The following is a 21,581-nucleotide window of genomic DNA, read 5'->3' on the forward strand; positions in this document are numbered from 1 at the left end:
GATAATCATCAGTGAGTATTCCACAGCTCCATGTCCATTCCATATTTTTCTTTACAGTGCAAAACATTTTTAAATTCTGTTTGCTTTTTTAAAGTTTTAAATTTTCTGGCTAGCTTATTGTCTCTTGAAATTACTCAGAAAAGTGCATAGCATTTGCTCTTTAAAACAGGTTTGTTTTAAATGTTCAATGCATTTTCTATGCAATAACAATTGGGAATTAAGATATAGCATTTGATGAATCAGAGGTAAAGAGAAAAAAATGAGTGTTGTAGCACAGAAACCCTGTCAACATACTAGATGCAATGACCATGTAAAACAACCTTCTATGACGAGCCCATGAAACGCTTTAAGTTTGTGTTTGGGATATTTTTGTAACCTTTTCAGCTGTAAGTTATATAAAATATATTCGACATCACCAAACTGTTCCCGCAGGCTGTTGTGTTGATACAGCAGAAATAATTCTGAAAACACAGTATATTCTAATGAAGTAGTTTGTTTTAATGCAAAACTTTGGTGATGCCCACTCTTGCCTCACAGTACAAAATCATTCACTAAGCCTGGTTAGTGACATCACATTGCTTTTCACACTCCTGTCATCTTATGCTTTAAGTTTGCTTTGATGTTTGTTGAGTATCAGAGGATTGAATCAATGATTTCACTCTCAGTTTAGTATTCTAAGAGAAAATGTGGAGGTAAATATGACCATAGTAGGTATTTAAAACACTTAGTTTTATCTTAACTATCTGGGTCTATTTTTTTTTTCTGTGATTAAAGAGACACTGTCAGCACAATTTTATAAAAAAAAATTGACAACACTTTAAATAGCGCATCTGGAGATTCTCTTTTTTTCTTTTACTTTTTAATGGAAAAGTTAGTGTTACGGGATTTTTGTCTCCTTTATTGCTAAGGGACTCTTCAGTAAGTGATAAAGTACACAAGAAAATGTTGAACCTGTCTGTCTACACAGAAATGCACAGAAAAATGAACTGCTAATAAATATATTTGAGTTTCAGAAATCTCTGGAACTTAAGGTAAGTGCAAAAGTTTAGGATGGAAATTTTATCCTAGTTGATAGTGTCTCTGTAGACATTAATTTTAATTCCTTTTCTGATTCTGAAACCACTGAAAAAGTTTGAGTTGAGTGCCATACGTGAACAGAATGTAACCATTGATTCAGTTCTCTATGTTTATATATAATGCATGATCAATTGTTATATAAATTTGCTGCTGTTAATATTCTTGCCATTACAGCAATTCTGACTATTGAACTGTTCTTGGCATTGCAGTGGACTAAAGAGGATGGACATAGAACTGCCACCTCTGCTGTCCCTAACCTGTTTGTTCCATTGAACACTAACCCAAAGGAGGTCCAAGAAATGAGGAACAAGGTTTGTAACTGCTGTTAAATAATTAAATTTGCCATCCCTTCAAGTGGTGTACTTGTAAAGAGCTAATAATTTTGCAAAAATCAAAAGCATGGCTTCTTTATTGTCCTTCCTGTGATAACTAGAGGTAGAAACAGTTGCTATATGTTCTTGAACTAAGCTCGGTAGCATTTTGTCACCTGCTCCCTTAGAACCAAGAAGGGATTTAAACTGTTTAAGGAAGCATGTGCTAAAAGCCCACAGCTAAATGTATTTTTTAAAAAGTGGTCATGTCAGAGGGTTAGATATGGGGGTTGTAGAGGGCGAAATTACAAGAAGGAAATTAGTGGGGGAATCTGTCCTCTTAGATGTCTGTATTCAAATGTAAGAAGCATGGGAAATGAACAGGACATATTAGTGTATAAACTAAATGTTATCTTAGTTGGCATCACAGGAACCTGGTGTGGTAAGTTTCATATAGAGGGATATAGCTTGATCAGGAAGGACAGGCAGGGTAAAAAGGGAGGAGATATTGCATTATACCTCAAGAATGTATTAAACTTGTTCTCTGGTCAAGAAGAAAATGAGAGGGAGGCATATCTGGATTAAGATAAAAGGAGATTAAAAGATAGAGGTCATGTTCTGGCATGGGTCTACAGTAGACCACCAAATCAGGAAGAGGTGATGGATGAAGCATTTCTAAAAGAAATAACAGGAATAACCCAAAATACAAAACTTGATACTAACGGGAGACTATAACTACCCTGACATCTGTCAGAAAAGTAATATGGCAAAAGATAAAATTCCTAGTAAATTCTTGGAATTAATTAGGAGACCATATTTTGTTCCAGAAAGAAATTAACCCAGGAGATAGCCATTTTAGATTTGATTCTGGACAACAGGCAGGAAATGGCTGCAAATCTGAAAGTGGAAGGTAATTTGGGAGAAAATGATCATGAAATGATTGTTTTAATAGTTCTAAGGAAAGGAAGGAATAAAACAAGGACAGAGGACTTCAGAAAAGCAGGCTTTTAACAAATTCAGATAAATATTAGGTAGAGTTCCATGGAAAGAAGATCTAATAAAAAAGGTTGAGAGAGAGTGCAGTTCCTCAAGACACTATTAAATGTGCAACTGCAAACTGTTCCAATGTGAAGGAAAGATAAGAAGAATTGATCTTTAATTACCTGAAAATCCAGAAAGTAATTCTATGCTTAGAGGAAACAGGAACAAAATCAGAAAGGCTAAGGCACAAAATGAGTCTAGAAAGGGCCATAAACAATTAAGAAAAGGTTCTTTAAATACACTAGGAGCAAGAGAAAAATGTACATGATCTGCTCAGCAGGGGGAGAGCTAGTGACTTATGACCTCAAGAAAGGTGAGATGTTTACTTCACTCTTAGCAGAAATGATTAATGATAACTTATTCTTAATATTAACTGTATTGAACATTTAGAGAAGGTGGAATGTAAACCAAAATAAGGAAAGGTTAAAAAAAAATTTAGAGAAGTTAGATGTATTCAAGCTGACAAGGCCTGATGAAATTTATCCCAGGTGACTTATGGAAGTAGCTGAAGCAATTTTGAAACCATTAGCAATTATCTTTGACAATTCCTATATGACAGGTGGGTTCTCATAGGATTAGAGATAGGCAAACATAGTACCTATATTTAAGAAAGTAGAGAAAGTCTATGGGGAGTTATAGACTAACCAACAACTTCAATACCTGGAAAGATACTGGAATAAAATTTGAAACAATCAGTGTATAAGTACCTGGAGTTAGAATAGGACTATAAGGAACAGCTGGCATTGATTTGTCAAGCACAAATCATGCTGCACTCATCTAATTTCTTTCTTTGACAGGGCTAGTGGCCTGTTTATGGGAGAGTCAATAGATGTGATGTATCTTTATTTTAATAGGACTTTTGACACAATCTCACAGGACATTCTCCTAAGGAAACAAGGGAAATGTGATCTTGATAGAATTATTAACATAAGGTGAAAAACTGATTGAAAGACTGTAGTCAGAGTAGTAATCTATGGTTCTCTGTCAGACTGAGAGGGTGTTTCTAGAGGGATCTCAGGGGTCACTGCTTGGTCTCGTGGTATTCTGTATTTTTAATAACGACTTGGAGATAGGAGTGAAAATTATGCTTATATAATTTGCAGATGACAGCAAGCTGGGAGGTGTTGCAAGACTTTGGGGGGATAGGATTAAAATTCAAAGTTACCTTTACAAACTCTAGAAGTGGTTGGAAATCAAAGATTAAAGGAGGAGTGCAAAATACTTATGAAAGAAGAATCAAATGCATGACTACAAAATGGCAAATACCTAGCTAGGAGTTAGTACTACATAAAAGGATCCTGGGGTTATAGTGGATCACAAATTGAATATCAATCAACATGATGCAGTTTCAAATTAAAAGTGAAATATTCTGGGATATGTTAACAAGAACATTGTATGTAATATAGCGAAAGTAATTGTCACACTGTACTTAACAGTGGAGCTAGAGTACTGTGTCCACTTCTAGGTACCAAGTTTTAGAAAAGATGTGGATACATTGGAAAGAATGCAGAGCAGAGGATCAAAACTGATAAAAAGGTTTAGATACCTTGACCTATAAGGAAAGATTTTTTTAAAAATGGACATGTTTAGTCTGGAGAAGAGAAGGTTTTTGGGGAGGAGACTAATAGTTTTCAAGTACATAAAAGTTGTCACAAGAAGCAAGGTTCTCTTTAACTTCCGAGGATAGGACAAGAAGCAACAGGCTTAAATTGCAGCAGAGGTGGTGGACATTAGGAAAAGCTTTCTAAACTGGCAGGGTAGTTAAGCAATGGAAAAAAATTGCCTCAAAGTTGTAGAATCTCCATCATTGGAAACTGTACAGAGCAGGTTAGACAAACATCTGTCAAGGATCATCTAGATTCGGGTGGGCAGACAATAGGCCATGTCCAGTTTGTCTGACCTTTTTAATCCAGCCCTCCAAAGTCCATTTTCCTGCTCTGGTATTCCAGCTAACTCAGGGGCTTGGCCTCCTCTGGTGTTTTAGACAGGGAGTGGGGTTGAGGGCTTGCCTCTCTTCTACGTGCTCATATTCACAGCCTGCCAGTTATGGCCCTTTGACTCTGTGATTCAATGTTTAGACTTGAGAAAAGACAACTGAGAGGAACCTGATAAATATTCAAATATGTTAAGGGATGCTGTAAAGATTATGACCAGTTGTTCAAGTCCACTAAAGGAAGGACAAGAAGTAATGGACTTAATGTGTAGCTAGGGAAATTGATTAGGAAAATGTTTCTATCTTAAAGGATAGTCAGATTCTGGAACAGGCTTCCAAGAAAGGTTGTGGAATCATTGTTGTTAGAAGTTTCAAAAAAAAAAAAAAATAGGACAAATACCTGTCAAGGATGATCTAGGTGACTTGGTTGTGCCATAGCTCAGGGGTTGCACTTTATGACTTCTTGGTCTGCCTTCTAGATTTACGTTTCTGTGATTCTAAGGCAATGTTCCTTAATCTCTTTGGCACTGTTTCCCCTCCTCCTTTTTTAAATGGCAATAGACAAAAAGAAAATTACGATTTATCATTTTTATTGTATTTTGTTGTCTCAGATATTATGTTGAACAAAATTGAACACCTATTGTTTTTTAAACTTGTTACCCCCTGAAATATGCCAAATTACCCCGCATAAGTAATTACTCCTGGTTAAGAACCACTGTTATAAGGCCTTGTTTTAAGATTTTTCAATAAAATTTATGTTGACACCCAAAAGTCAACAAAATAAAAATCACCAAAGGATGCTCATACTTGTTACCTCTGTCAACAGATCATGACCGCAATGGGGAGAACTATTTGACAATTTGAGCAATGCACAGAGTAGGTATCCCACAGTGCAGTGTTGTGGGGGAAGGCAGAGCTGAGCATTTTGGAATTGCCTCTGAGTTCTCCCACATCCTCCTCAACTCCCAGGAGTGTCGTCATGAGTAGCTCTGTGAGCACTCTGTGTTGAGGAATGTCAAAACAGCGCAGCACATTCTGTCCCCCTCTCCCTGCAGCAGCAGTCTGCCAGACACTGTGTTCCTAAGTACAGGACAGAAGAGGAGCATTCCAATGATTTGCTCTTTGTTTCTTCCCCAAAAGGCGCAGCTCACTCAGCTGTCAAATACTATCTGGAGCTGTGAAAGGACAGGGGTGCAGGGCAGCAGTGGTCAAAAACACTGAGCACAGTCATCAGAAAGGGCGTTGTGGGATACTCGCAGAAGCCAGTTGTCTCTTTGTAGCTAGCAAACGAAGGGAAAAAAGAAAAATCTCTTGTAGGGGTGGAAGTTCTTTGTGACTGAAAATGGCAAAAAGTTGCATTGCAATTTGTATGCTTTTACTGTTTTGTTGCCAAAAGGCAGTTTCTGGTGACAAAACTTGATAGCGTAGACAAGGCCTATGATAGAGACTTCCATTATCTCCTTATAAATAAGATGCAAGTATAAACATACAGTGTAGCCAAACCCGGTTAGTTTAACCTTAATTTTGCTTTTCAGGTATAGTGGTAGATTTTTCGTCAGCAGCTCAAAGAGGCAGATACGAGATTGTTTGTATCACCTGAGATCACTTGTTACTGCTTGGCCAGCTTCTATGCCTGCTTTTCAGTTATAAATTCTAGGTAGATTCTTTCAGAAGTGAGCCACATATGTGACATTGCTTTTTATTGTTAATTATGATAGCATCTGGGGACCAATCAAGAAAGTGAGCTAAGCAAGGTGCAGTCCCTGCCCTAATGAGTTTGCAATTTTAATAACAAGGCAGAAAAAGAATAGAGGAAAATGATCAATCATCATGGTCATGCTGTGTTCTTTTAAATTTTTGTTTTTGGTGCTTTTTATTTATATTTTAGGAAAGAGTTTAGCTAAATATGTATTATTCTAAAATGGAATAATGAAGCACAGAAATACAGATATTTTGTTCTTTAGATGTTGCATTATAGTTAAACATCCTTATCCCCACTTCCCAGATTTGTTGAGCCAGTTACACATTTTAAAGTAGGACTGTTAAGCAATTAAAAAATTTAATCGCAGTTATTCGCATGCACTTCCCCTTTGAAACGCTGCTGTGGTGTTTCAATGAGGCAGCGCTGCATGGAGCTCAGGATCAGCCAGAGTCCCCATGTAGGACAAGATCTGTTTAGTTTATTCTACAGCAATGAGATTTAGGTTAGAGATTTAAAAAAAAAAAAACCTACATGCATGCACACACTTTCTAGCTACAAAGGTTAGCCCTTGTATAGACTTCCAAATGAGGTTATGCATTCCCTGTCATTGGAGGTTTTTAAGAATAGGTTAGACATACACTAGTTAAGGATAGCTAAAGTTTACTTGGGTCTGCATCAACATACGGGTCTTCACAAGATGTCCTCTCAAAGTCCCTTTCAGCCATACATTTCTTTGATTCTATTTTAATAGCACTTCCTCTTGGCTTTGGAATTATTCTCTGTGGGAATATAGTTATGGAATATGTGTAAACTAAAAGGTTAAATATGGTAAAAGACTGATTTGGAATGCTCTGATGCCCTTCTGAAATGGCTTTCTTTGCTGTCTGATCAATCTGGTTTAATCCCATAAAAGGAAGGGAAATGCATGCTGTGGTACCTATATACCAAACGGGTTGGGATGTAAGAAATTTATATCAGTAGAATCCTAGGGGGAGATCCTCCAACTAATGTAAATTGTCATAGCTCCATTGATGATAGAGGAGCTATGATGATTTATACAAACTCAGGACCAACCTCTAAATCCTAGCTGAAAAAGACTTTTTGTTTTGTCCCTCTCCTCTTTCAACTGATGGGTTTGTCTACTGTTGACATGTATTGATCCTGCTGTTTTCTTCACAGATCCGGGAGCAAAACTTACAGGATATTAAAACTGCTGGTCCTCAGTCACAGGTTCTTTGTGGGGTAGTAGTGGACAGGAGTCTTGTACAGGTGAGAACACAGAGTGTCATAAAACCTAATATTAAAATTAATGTGTGGTATCCTCTCTTTTCACCTAATATGTCACTATAACATTATTCTTTGATTGGCAGAGAGTAACTATGTACAAGGTAAGTGTTAGAGATAGCACCATTGTCTTTGTGAAAGTGCACAGGGTCAGAAATATAAGAGGCTTCAGTAGTGCAGTTGAAGCATGTCCATGAGAGATTATCATTGATTTATTGCTGAATGTAGTGCATGAAAATTTGAAAAGGCTATTTATATGGGTTAGAATCCCACTCAAAACTAGTCAGGCTTTGTAACATCTTGGATATTTTTCAAGTTAATGTACTTTTAAAATATAAGATATTGGAAACAGCAAAGTCAATTTTGTCTAATGTGTATTAAATATATTCTGATAACTTGACAGTAACTTGTTTGGAGATCAGTTAAAAAAATTGATATTGTTGTGTATCCACAATAAAATCCAATAAGCCAAAAACTGTATTTGGTTCACTAAGTAAATAGACTTTCTTTGAATTATTGTTCAAAATAAGAATTTAAGAGCTGTCTAGCCAGCTACTCAGCAAAGTGTGCACACTGATCATTTAAAAACTTACATCTCCGTAAATATGAGTGATATAATTGGCTTTAGATAAGTATTTTCTGATGCACTATATGAAGTTTGACTAGTCATATCATGAGCAGAGCATTTTTCAGTCTGGTTATGATGTTTGTGTGCATGTCAGTTCATTATCAGTGCTGTTATATCTACCATTTACTGTTTCTCTGCATGTTTATTGCCAGTGTCTTAATGCTCTTGGTTGATGTGTTAAAGCCTGGGCTTGGTTTGCTCTGTTTACTCAATTTACTGTTGCAGGATGCTCCCCTCTCAGACTGTACGGAAACTATTGAAGGGCTCGATCTCACAGAGCAGGCCTTTAGTCCCGCTAAATCTCTCTCTGTTAGAAAGGTACTTACTGCCCTGTCATACTGCTCTAAATACTGTTGTTCACCATTCACTTCTACCTCTTCTTATTCTGCCCTGTTACTTATATTAGCTAAAGAGTTGGCTTTAAAAGAAAGTCTAGATGGATGTACAAATGATTTATGTGCCATTTGACAGACAGTTAAATTACCCTTTTAAAGTACCTCTTAAAAATTTTGAGTTCTTTTTATATATTCAGACTGGTGAATAACATAAAAGTGTGTGTGAAGTTTAAAGGCTTATCGGGAGTTCTGCATGTGGTGTTTGGTCTGCGCATGTCATCAGTGTTAAATAATCCTAATTTGAGAACATCCATTTTGAGCTAGTCTAGTCTCAGTCTGATTGTCAGTGCAATTCCAGTGATAGCCACAGGTGGAAGGTTTACCAAGCTGACTTTAAAAACAAAAGTGATTGTAAGGCTTCTATGCTGCAAGGATACTGGGTGCCTCCTCCTATCTTCTTATAACAGGAGTTGAGATGCAGGGGATGCTCAGTGCTACTCAGGGCTAAGTCCTAAATACATGAATTATCAAGTGGTTAATGAATAAGCAGTATCTGTGGCATTGTATGCCGTATAATTAAGATATAATTACATCTAAAATGTGCATTGGGCTTGCTTGGGAGGCTAAGTGAATTTGGAGTAATTTCCACAATGGAAATTCTTCAGTCTACTCTTGATGGAGTTCTTTGGAAGCAGTTCAGTATGGAACTTCATCAGGTAGAAATGTATTGCTTCCTTTTTTATCTCTGTCCCTTATCTTCTCCATCAAATTCTTAAATCAGCTGGAAGCTAAATAAATTTTGCCACAAGTTTACTCTCTCTGTCATCATATTTAATCTATTAGGAATTGAATAATTTGAAAGGTATAGTTTTTGCAAGTCCTGTGATTTTTTTTTTTTTTAACATGTCATCTGTGATCAGCCATTCTGTGTTGTAGATACATCATACACATAATACTGAGAACTTGGTAAACTCTGGTTTTCAGGCCAAGATTCATGTTCTTGACAGAAGGTATCATCTTCTGAAGGGAAGAGTAATTAATTTCTCTTTCCAGATTTAGACTAGAGAATAAAAACCCCAAACTAAACATTTCAAAAGCAATGACTGTCCTTCACTTTTCTATCTTATAAGCTCAGTTATCATAATTTCAACAGGGGCAGTGGTGGTCTTAAAGAAAAGAGAATCCATGTGTCATCAAAATAAATGGTAATAATTTTACCAATGAAATGCAATATTTAATTTAAGTTCTTATACAGTGTTTGACTAGTTGCTGCACTCTTGTGATGAAAGTATTCACAATTATTTTGCAAGGATTTAAAAGTTAGCAAGGGCAAGAAGAATGGACAGAAGTGTTTAATATGATTTTAACAGTATATATGTTGGCAAAATATCCAAATGAAGAGTGTTTTCTCCTCTTACTGGTGTCATTAAAATCCTATGTGAAATGATGCAATATTAGCCATCTGGACATATAGAGTAGTCATTATCTACCTACCTCATTATCTTTGTATAAAACAAGACTTGGGAATTTGGGACGTGAAGAATGTCATTGATAGAGAGCAAGTGATGCAGATAGATTGTGCTAAAAATCTAAACACAAACTTTATATATTTCCTCTATTTAAGATTTTGCAGACCGAAAAATCCTTATAGAAATATAATGCTCAACCAATCAAACTTCAACTAATACAAAATATTCCATGTATTATGGTTCCCCCTCTATATTGGAGAATTAGAGAGTCTTCTTTTGTCAATTTATTTTTTATAAAATGGCACTCAAAGTAATAGCAGTTTTTTGCTATTACTTTATCTGAGTAGCATTTAAAAAAATTAAATATTCAGTGAACATTGGGATATATATCAGTTACACATTAATTTGTGGGAGAAAATTCCAGTGTTACATACAAAATATAAAAGTAATCGTTTAAATCCTGTCTTACCTAGAGCTGCACTGATAAATTCTCTCATCAAATGCTTTGATGTTCTGAGAAATATACACACACACACACACACACACACACACACACACACACGGCTCAACAAACCGTGGTGAAATCCACTCACCAGCCCTGAACTGTGCATGCACCAGACCGGCATTGCACATGTGCACGCCACCGGTGAATGGGGCAACCGGCTGAAATCTAGTCACCATGGGCAGTAGATACACTGATTTGTCGAGCGCTGTGTGAGTGTCTAAATATAAAATAAGAAATGTACATCTGTCACTCTGCCTCCTAAATGGTAAGAGCTAGGACCACCAAATGTGGTATGTAGCTTCCTCTTCTAACTTAAATCAAGTGTAACCCACACACCTAGGCTATGTCTACACTCGCAGCTTCTTGCGTGAGTAATACGCAAATGAAGCTATTGGTGGAATATTGCCGAGCCTCATTTGCATACCTAATGTAATGAGCCACCATTTTTTCAGAAGAGACTCTTGCACAAGAAGGAGCATCTATATTGCCCCTTCTTGTGCAAGAAAAACCCTCTTGGGCAATGCCGTTACACCTATTACTTTTCAGAAAGAACGTCATTGTGCAAGAGGGTTTTTCTTGCGCAAGAAGGGGCAGTGTAGACACTCCTTCTTGTGCAAGAGCCTCTTCTGAAAAAAAGGTGGCTCATTAGGTATGCAAATGAGGCTCGGCGATATTCCACGTTTAGCCTCATTTGCATATTACTCGCGCAAGAAGCTGCGAGTGTAGACATAGCCCTAGTGTGGTTCACTGTCCCACACAGTGGCATCTAGACCACAGCAACAGATCAAAACAAGAGACCTCTACAGCATGAGTTGAGAGCCAGCTGGCTTTTAGCTCAGAGGTAGAGGTTCCTTTACTAACCTTCAGAGGTCCCAGATTCAAATCCACCTGGTGGTGGTTACAAGTAGGGGCTCAATCAGGATCTCAACTGGGTCTCTGAAGCTTCAGAGGCACTTCCTTGCCCAGGGGAAGTATGTAACCCACACACATGTAACCACAATGTGTGGTTCATTGTCCCATGCAGTGGTGCCTAGACCACAGCAACAGATGTAAGACAAAGAGACCTCAACAGCATGGGCTGGGAGCCAGCTGGCTTTTAGCTCAGAGGGTAGAGGCTCTAAGCTCCAGAGGTGCCAGGTTCACATCTGCCTGGTGGCAGTTAAACAAAGTCAGGGTTTGGTTGCGCTAGGATCAAATGGAAAGAGGTGTGATGACAGGGACAGTTATACTCACACATGACCACAGGGGGACAGCAAGGATGAAGGCAGGAATCACCACAGGGGGGCACCACCTGCCACCCAGAGCAGCCCTGGGGAGTGCTTGCAGGAGGCCTGTGTGTGTCTTGTCTCCCTCTACCACCCCTCCCCCTGGGCAGGCCCTGGGATCAAGCTGGCAGGCAGGGTGTGCAGCCCCACCCAGAAGAGAAAGCTGAAGGGCAGGTTGCGCAGTCCCCCTTTGTCCCAAGGGCAAGCCAACGGGCAGGGTGCATGGCCTGTGCTACTCCAGGCTACCCTTGGGGAGAAACCAGTGGCCACCCACTCTGAGCCCTCCCTACTGAGCACAACTATTGGTCACTCGTGCCTTGAGCCCTCACTCCCTCTGCACTCTCTCAACCCTCTGCCCTTACTCCTCTGCCCCTTCTCATCTCTTGCACTCAATCCTGTACCCTACCTCATTCCCAGCCTCCTTCCCTGCCCCCCAACATGCCAAGCTGCTGCCCTGACTCCTGCACACAATCAGCCCCCTGCCCTGAAAGACCCAGGTAAGACTAGGTAAGTCTTTTGGTGGACTGTATTAACTAAGTTTCTGCTTTGAACCAGATAGGGAATTTGGGTTTTTTCATTGATATTCCATGATATAATGAAATTCATAAGAGATGGGCCATTTTTCTGTTCTTGAAATGGAGTAGCTTTGCATGTCTGTTCCTAAAAACTTCTTTGCTTTTGCTGAGTAAGTTCTATATTCTGCCCTAGAAATGGCTGCATTTCATCTCTGGCTGTTACACAGGTTGAGGTCTGGTGTTTCTGGATAAAAGCACTACAGGCAGTCCCCGGGTTACGTACAAGATAGGGACTGTAGGTTTGTTCTTAAGTTGAATCTGTATGTAAGTCGGAACTGGCGTCCAGATTCAGCCGCTGCTGAAACTGATCAGTTTCAACAGCAGCTGAATCTGGACGCCAGTTCTGACTTACATACAGATTCAACTTAAGAACCCCAGGCATCCCCAAGTCAGCTGCTGCTGAAACTGATCAGCAGCTGATTCCAGGAAGCCCGGGGCAGGGGCTTCCTGTAGTCAGCCACTAGTCAGTTTCAGCAGCGGCTGACTTGGGGACACCTGGGGCAGAGCAGCTGGGGTGCTGCTGGGTTGGTCCAGTGGCGCCCAGAGCGGTGCTACGGGACCAACCGGTAGCGCCCCAGCTGCTGTACCACAGGCGTCCGGAGCAAAGCAGCGGAGCACGGGGGCAGCGGGACAGCCCAGACGCGTCCGGGCTGTCAGCTGGCCGCGTGTTCCGCCGCTTTGCTCTGCTCTGCTCTGCTCCCCGTCCCCCTGGTCTGCAGACCAGGGGGACGGGGAGCAGAGCAGAGCAATGCTGCGGAGCACGCGGCCAGCGGACAGCCCAGACGCGTCTGGGCTGTCCGCTGCCCGCGTGTTCCGCCGCTTTGCTTCCTCTCCCTGGTCTGCTGGAGACCAGGGAGAGGGAGGGCCCCGTTCGTAACTGCGGATCCGACATAAGTCGGATCCGCGTAACTTGGGGACTGCCTGTATATAAATCCAAGCTGTTAATGTAAATTATTAACAGCCTCAAGTTCTAAATTAGTCAGTTATCTATAAGTGAGTCAGAATAGGTGCAGGTAATGTCTTTTATAGGGTCAACTTCAATTCATGAATAGAGACAAGCTTTCAAGCTATCAGTTACCTATTGTATTTCATACACTTCATAAAGGGATAAAAGATGCTCCTATTAGGCGCCAGCATTGTTTACCTCCTAAGACTAAGATGTTTGTTTTCTATTTACATTTATGAAAGCAAAGTACACTAGAAAGCTTACAAAATGAGTTGTTTTTGACCAGAATTTCCATACAAGAGATGAATAGTGTTATCTAGCATCGAACAGTGACATTGCTCTTGTTCGCCTTCTGTGTGGGAGAAACTTGCCCCTCCAGCTTTTCAGGGGTGGAAGGAAATTGCATTAATGGTCACCAGTCTCATGCATTGCTCTTCTGATGTTAAAATAGGAAAGAAGGCAGTCCTAATGCACAAGCTGGGCACACGTAGAGTCAGACAAGCTTCAAAAATAGTCCATTACAGTTTAAAATAACATTAAAACCAGATACTGGTCCAAAGTAAGTCATAGGAAAATCAGCTTCTTCTGTATCATACAGAAAGCTCTTTCCCTTAAAATCCACTCTCATTATAGATGAAAATGCAAATGGAATTGGAGAGGAAGCATAATCTGAAAAATATTTTGCACCGTCCAACAGTGTTCCTTCCCTCTAATTTTTCCCATACGTGGGCAGAATGAATTTTATGTGCACCAATATGGAGGTGATGTCTCCATATTGATGCACATAAAATTCATGTGCTGGGGTGAGGATAAGGGTTTTGCAATGTGGGAGGGGCTTGAGGGCTGGGACAGAGTGCAGGGGAACTGTGGGCTCTGGAGTGGACCCAACAATGAGGGTGTGGGCTACAGGCTGCCCGGGGGCTACAGCAGGGAAAAAGGACTCCCCTCAGTTCTCTTTTCCATAGCAGCACCTGGGCAGGGGGTGTGAAGAGAGGCACCTCTCCTTACCACAGTAGGTCTATTCCAGGGGCCAGCAGGGAGAGACCGCTCCCTGCCACAGTCCTGAACCCCTGTATGGGGCTTAAAAGGGAGCTGCATAGCAGTACAGCTGTGCAGTTTAGAGGGTACTTAGCTATCCAGTCTTTTTTTAAAACTGTTACCTTTGTTTTCTGTAAGATTTTTTTTTTTTAAAGTAAGTATTGATTTAGTGAAAGAGCCCTGGCTGTCTTCTGAAACATCAAAAGTGTAGTGATGAAATGGGGGGTTCCCTTCCTCTCAAACATGCTGTTTATTAAAATGGGTCCAGAATGAAGGAATTAGTAGCATATCTTCAGTAATGTCAACTCTTTTGGGGTTTCTAATATGGCTATTATTATCAATTTGAAACTACCTTGAATTCAGAATAGAAAGCAGCCTTTCATACTAGCTTGTTTTGGAGACCTCATACAGTTTTTATAAATTTCTGCTTTTTGCATTTCAGCCATACTTTTGGTGTTGAATACAAGTATCCACCTAATCTAATTGTTCACCAAAAATTTCTACTTTTTCATACCTTTTTAAAGGTAGCCATCCTGCAGCAGCAAAAAAAACTTCAGGACCAGACTTCAGAGAGAACCTGCTGAGCTGCAATTCATCTGCAAATTTGACACCCATCAGCTCAGGATTAAACACAGACTGTGAATGGCTAGCCAATTACAAAAGCAGTTTCTCCTCTCTTGGTGTTCACACCTCCAGATCAGCTGCTAGAAGTGGACCTCTTCCTCCCTGATTGAATTTACCTCATTATCTCTAGCCTGATTCTTGCCTGCATATTTATATCTGCCTCTGGAAATTTCCACTACATGCATATGATGAAGTGGGTCTTTGCCCACGAAAGATTATGCTTCAATACATCTGTTAGTCTATAAGGTGCTACAGGACTCCTTGTTGCTTTTGCAGATTCAGACTAACACGGCTACCCCTCTGATACTCTTTCATAATACCTATAGTAATTAAATCACATCTGTCTAGTGGGGCACACTTTATTCTTTTGTGTGTGTGTGTGTGTGTGTGTGTGTGTGTGTGTGTGTGTGTGTGTGTGTAGGAAAGCAAAGTACTGCTTAATCAAGTCAGCAGTATTGTTGGGCTCGTTCTTTAATGTGGTTCAATTCATGATGGCATAATCAAGATTTTAAGGCAGCAGGAGAGACTGGTAGAGATTTAGGCCTTTGTGAAATTGCTGTTTTTAATTTCTCTTCCAGCTCTGAGGCGCTTTAGTGCTTGATAGGACAAAAGCATCAGGTCTCTTAGGGTATGTCTAGACCACATGGCTCTGTCACCAGACCCATGTAGATTAGTTTACTAGACATACCCAAATGAAGCGGCGATTTAAATAATCGCTGCTTCAGTTAAATTAAAATGGCTACCACGCTGTGCCGATCAGCTGTTTGGCGGCACAGTGCTGTAGTCTGGATGCTCTGCGGTTGATATCAAAGGCATTTGTCAACCTCCCCAGTAAACCTCATCTCACGAGGCATAACGGGGAGGTCAACAAATGTCTTTGATGTCGACCATGGAGCGTCCAGACTAAAGCGATGTGCCTCCAAACAGCTGATCGGCACAGCGCGGCAGCCATTTTAATTTAAATGAAGCGGTAATTGTTTAAATCGCTGCTTTATTTGGGTACGTCTAGTAAACTAATCTTACTGTGGTCTAGACATACCCTATCATTCAGGCCTGCAATCCCTTCCTATTGGCCTTGGAAAAGATGCTATTGGTATTCTATCAGGTAAACAGGGAGTGATATTGCATACAAATCTCCATCCTGCCTCTGCAATGCACCCAGTCTATATCTGCCTCCATAAGTAAACATTTCTTAGAGTCCACAGAGTCCACATCAAATCATGGAAGTTTAAAGATGTCAAATTTCATCAAGTACTTCACCTATCTTGATGCTCTCCTCACCACTAGTCCACTTTGTTTGTTTTTAGAGATGTCCATAATATTAATGTCTTGAACCATGAGGTTTCCAGTGGGAGAGTATTCTGTGACCTAATTCAATGGAATATATTTTGATTAACCTAATAAAATGTTCTTTCCTTCACTTTAACCCATCATTGCTTGTTATATGTATCCCTTTCTGCTATGGTAAGCCATTCCTGTCTTGTCTCTGATATTATATCCTTTATATGATTCACATTCTCTGTCCCCTAAATTATTTACCCAACTTTTTTACTTTTGTCACTCCTTTCAACCCCCTAATTATTTTCATTGCCCCCTCTGAATTGGCTGCAGTTTTACTGTTGTACTTAAAAAGATCCCGTGCAATTCTTTCGGGGATACGGCAAAATACCACATTTATTGGTAATATAACAATATTGTATTATATACATATAAGATACCATACTCCACGTGCGCGCGCACGCACACACACTCTGTTGTCTTGTTGCTTAGTTACCAACTTGCTCCTCTTAACTCCCTGGTCAGGTGAGTTACATGAGGGATGGGAAGGACCTGGGCTTATGTCGCTCCAGAATGCTGCTCCGATGTTGACAAGATGAGACCCAGGGTCCTAGCAAGACACCCCACATTTATAGGCGCTTCCCTCTCATGCAAGTCTATGCACTTTAGCTGTGTCACTTAGATCTGTGGCATCATCTTCTGGAGTTATCCCCAGTGCTTCCAATTTCGAAGAGGGTGTTTACTTTTAACTCTGCTTCAAAAGAGGGTGCTTGCTTCTGATTCCCATGGCCATCCATATGTCTGGTCTTTTCAGAATAAGCCCACTTGACAGTGTCTTGGGTGCCTTGGGTTTGACTCCTATTCTTTCCCTTTCCAACTGTTGCAACTGTTAATTCTCGGAGGTGTTTACCTTCCACGCCTCATTCATCCACATCTTGTTCATCAAGAACAGAACCACTTTCAAGTCAAAAGGGTAAGATCTATTCTACTTCTAGTACAAAGACATTTTCTTTAACTTGATTATTCCTAAAGACTATACAATTATTTAAAAACTTAATAAAAGATTTAATACAAAGTTAGAAAGACTTGAGACACTATAAAATGACTAATACAAAGATTTATCTACATTACATCTCTCTGGTATTGTTCAGGCTGGTTGAAGTATTCCAGGTGTAATTTCACCGTTCTATTCTGTGACATAATGCCTTTATTTAAAAAAAAAAAAAAAAAAAAAAAAGTGTGCTGTCTTTTTCAGTATTACTTCTCTCCAGGGGCAGATCTTCTGCTGGTATAAAATGTTATAGCTCTGTTGAAATCAAGGTGTTTCCCTTTAGTCTGTATATCTGTCAGATTATTTTCCCACAGAAATATTAACTTGCATTTTTTAAGATGACAAATTTCTCTCCATTTCCTGCCCATATTTCCAAGTCCATGTGTTATTTCCATCGCCTCACTATTTTACTTGCTAGATGTTGTGTCATGAACTTGATGTGCTTGTTTTAGCTTCTTTTCCCAGTAATGAATAAAGATGTTCTCCTAAATAAGACAAATAATACGGATACATTAGTCACCCGGCTCCAAACTGAATGCCTTGCTGTTTTTTGCTACCATTTCTTTTATAGTACTTTAGTCAACTTTCAATTTGTGTGATAGCGTTCATATCAAATCAGTGTAAATTACAAGAAAGGTTCAGAGATGCATAAACTAACTCTTAAGTGAAATCAGCCCACATTACATCTATTGTATTCACTTTGATAATTTTATAATCCTATAACACCCACAAGCTTTGCCTGGCATGATTCCCTGCTTTGCAAGCCTGTGCAGCATATTGCTAATGGTCCATTATTCAATCCATGTTTAGTTTGTAATCTTTTTGTTTAAAAAAAATCCAAAGTAATTGCGGATATTGATTATCTCCCCCCCCCCCATCATTTTTAGTGAAGTTATAAGTCTTGGGAGCTCACAAATCTGTTTAAAAATTATTTTTTGACTTGTATGAAATGCAGTTTTTGAGGTGTTCTGTTGTAGCATTTATACACCTCACTGGTGCAAAAGATGTCAAGCTCCATACAGTTTCAGGCTGGCTGATGTCGTATGAGAAACTTCAGCATGTATTTATTCTGCAGCTGGGAAAAGGGTGGTTCTTATTTTATTGGCTGCAACAAGACAGTTTCTTAGTTTCTTTGAAAGTTCATCTCCTGCTGTTTGTTCCCCACCAAAGGTTATACTCTTCAGTCACTTCCAAATAAATCAGTTGTGATGTTTGTAAATAGAAGTTTATGGATTCAGGTGAGGGACCAAGCAGCCAGAGCCTGTTAGTTTTTAAAAAACTAATATCCTGTTTTCATGCAAATATCTCTAGTGTTATGTTGCAAAGAAAGACACATCATTAGAAAGCTTTAAAAGTTCCTATTCTTTTAAACTTTTAAAAGACAAGTACTCAGATTGTCAAAAATGTGAAGAAACTTTTCTGCATACTATACTAGAAAATAAATGTAATCCCAATTTAGCAATGACAACCTGCGAAGACAGTTTGAAGTATTTCAGTGGCTATTTTTCTTCATAATAAGTGTTTCATTTGGGCAGGAGTGAAGCTATGTGTGTTTGTCTAGGCTTTTCAGGAGTGTGGGCACCCAAAATATAAGACATTAAATTGGGCCAGCATGCAGTTTAACTACTAAATTGAGATAGGAAAATCCAGTTCTACTGAGCGTTGTGGTCACTGGATAACCAGAAAAGAGGACACTTGATATGAATTCCTCTCTAAACATTAGGTTTGTTTGTTTGTATTGAGTTCCTGAAGTGTGCCTTCGTAAATCTGAAAATCAGATTCATTATGATTAAAATCTAAGGTATCTAAACTAGCACAAGAGAAAGGGCTCATTCAAACAGTTTCCAGGGCTTTTCACCATATGTGCGAGATTATCTTTCTTTTGCTACTCTTTGGTGATGAACCTATATTTCTGTTTCAAACTTAAATTAAATCAAATGGGATAACCTTGTAAAAGAATTTCAGTTTAGATTGTGTTCAGGACAGCAGCATGTAATCTGGGCACCATCTTGCTGCTGATGTAGACTGCTTGAACTGGGTGAAGATGGACATTTAGCTACTGTATGCTTCCTCTTTTGATATCTAGATCTTTTCTGACATGCTTTCACACTTGCAAGGGAGCTGGCAGGTGTGGTTGAAGGCATGACTGGCTCCGCACTCCCAGAAGGGGTAGGGGCAGGGCAGCCAGCCTTCAGCACCCCCTGGAGTATGCTGCTCTCCTACCCTCTGCCCTTAAAGCCACCTGGAGTGCGACAACGTGGCAGCAGTTTAAAGGGTGGCTGCCAGGATCTCTTAGAGTCGTTGGGCCCAGGGCAGCTGTCTCTCCCCTCCTCCCCCTTAGTTGGTGGGCCTGCACACCTGTATAACCGTGCTTCTCTATTTCTGGTGGCTCATCCTTTACTGAGATTCTGGCTGAAATGTTCTTGCAGCTGTTTCTGCCTAGAACAGTATTTCTTGTCTCATCTGTGCCATCTTTTTTAAAAATAATCTTGAGGATTAGAGAGTAATTTTTAGACATCTGTGCTGATGAGTTCAGATTAGGCATCAGAGTAACTTTTTAAATAATGCTGTAGACAAATGTCACTTAAACAGACAAATGACCTGGAAGGTCTGACACAGAAATCACAACCCAGGGAAGTGTCTTCCACCTTTGAGGCAATATGAAACCTTTAGCACATTTACCCAGCATAGCTCCTATCCTTAAGGAGGGGCTCAAAGCAGGGGGCTGAGGGCTAGACGGGTTGCAGGAATCAGGGTTGGAGGGTGAGGAGGGCTCTGGTCAGGAGACTCTGTATAGGGGTGAAGGGTGGGGAAGGGCAAAGAACACTTCCCCCGGGCCCCCCAGCTTTGTACCACACCTGCTTACTGTTCCCCTTCCTGTCCCTGCACTCCCTAGTCAGAGAGGAATGCAGCAAACTGTGCACTTCTCCTTGCTCCTTAACAAAGAGAACAATTAGCAATGTTCTCCCAGGAGTTGGGGGAGGACAGCCTCAGGGCCCTCCCCGCTTTCCCTGAAGGGTGCCTGCGGGATGGAAGGCTCAGGGCTGAGGCAGTCCCAAAAGAGAATTCTCTCTTTTCTGTATGGTTGTGAGATGAGATCTCATTCCCAGCAATATCCCATTTTCCTGGAACAACCAATCCTTAGCCTTGCTTTAAGTTATAAGAGGAACCTGTTTCCTGAATTTGGTGGTTCTAGCTCTTATTATTTTAGGAGGAGTTCTTGAACAGACTCTCAAAATATATACTGATTAGCTTTGATTCCCAGTTGATAAGAAAACCTGCCATTAATATGGGCGGAGGGCTCTTGTACATCAGCATGTTCTGTTCTTGTTCTTTGGACACAGAGTATCAGCAGTGCTAAATATAATACTTAATTACATATCATTTGGATCCAGTTTCTGTGAAAGACTGTATCCGAAACAGAACTGGTAAATTTTCCCTGTGGAAATAAGGAAACTTGCTACTTTCTTGACAGCAAATATATTATTCTGACAAAGCCCGTTTGGTTGCTATTTGATGTGGTGCTTAATAGTGGACATGCCCTGGTGAAAACAGTAATGTCTGTCTAGCCATTTACTCATAAGGGCTATTTTTTCTTTAATATAAAACATCCCAAGTTTTTTAAGATTTCTAAATTGGAATTGTTGCTTATTTAACCTAAGAAAATGAAAGCAGCATTTTTCAGCTTAATTTTTAATTACATTTGTGTTTTTGGCTGCTTGTAGCCTGAGCCATTGTCAGAATTAAATGAATTGCTGTTCAGCGGCACACTCATCTTAATTGTATTCTCTTTTGCCAGGGAGAACTGGTGACTGCATCGAAAGCAATCATTGAGAAGGAATATCAGCCACGAGTTATAGTGAGCACAGCAGGACCAAACCCCTTCAATAAACTCACTGATCGAGAACTGGACGAGTATCGCAAAGAAGTGGAAAGGAAGCAGAAAGGTTCTGAAGGTTGGTTTGGTTATATCTCAGATACATTAGGTCCATGGCACAGCTGATGTGAGCATAGGATTGGGAACCAAGGTCTTCTGCAGTCTTAATCTTAGCTGTGACAGTAATTCTTCTGTGACCACAGGCCAGTTACTTAACCTCCTTGTTCAATTTTTGCAACTCTAAGTGGAGAATACTATTTGCAAAGCAATTTGGAGATGATAAACTGCCATTGAAATGCTCAGCAATATTTGGCCAAAATCTCAGTTCTTAATCAAACAAAACTTCACTGGAATCAAAAGTGAATTGCTTAATTACTGTCCAAGGAATTTGGCCAGTTATTATTGTTACTTAACATTTAATACAGAAGCTTGATACTTCATTCAGCCAGGCCTTTTATTGAACTTGGTGTAATATAGTTCATTACTGTGTCATTTTCCTACTGTGTATGATAACCTAGTGAGTAAAGATCTGACATTGCTTTTAGACAGCAGGAGTAAAATTTTCTTATTTGTTGTAAATTGGAGATCTGGTAAGTATTTTGAATTGGGGAAAATGCAGCTGTACCATTTGGTGCTTTTGAA

The 21,581-nt window shown here is 39.9% G+C and overlaps 1 protein-coding gene across 14 annotated transcripts in view; it reads left to right on the plus strand.

Annotated features, from left to right (window-relative positions):
• The window catches only part of ADD1 (adducin 1), a 99,291-nt gene that overhangs the window by 69,439 nt on the left and 8,271 nt on the right, over window positions 1-21,581 (plus strand). For 7 of the 14 annotated variants that reach the window (XM_075930846.2, XM_075930841.2, XM_075930844.2 and 4 more), the window contains exons 11-14: window positions 1,287-1,388; window positions 7,244-7,333; window positions 8,202-8,294; window positions 20,862-21,018. In XM_075930846.2, coding sequence (XP_075786961.2) covers window positions 1,287-1,388; window positions 7,244-7,333; window positions 8,202-8,294; window positions 20,862-21,018 — 442 coding nt within the window. Of the gene's footprint in view, window positions 1-1,286; window positions 1,389-7,243; window positions 7,334-7,434; window positions 7,453-8,201; window positions 8,295-20,861; window positions 21,019-21,581 lie in introns of all 14 variants that reach the window. The other 7 variants (XM_075930843.2, XM_075930845.2, XM_075930854.2 and 4 more) reach the window with 2 other exon arrangements.

The sequence above is a fragment of the Pelodiscus sinensis genome, chromosome 4 (genome assembly GCF_052426305.1).
Source record: "Pelodiscus sinensis isolate ZL-2025 chromosome 4, ASM5242630v1, whole genome shotgun sequence".
NCBI lineage: Eukaryota > Metazoa > Chordata > Testudines > Trionychidae > Pelodiscus > Pelodiscus sinensis.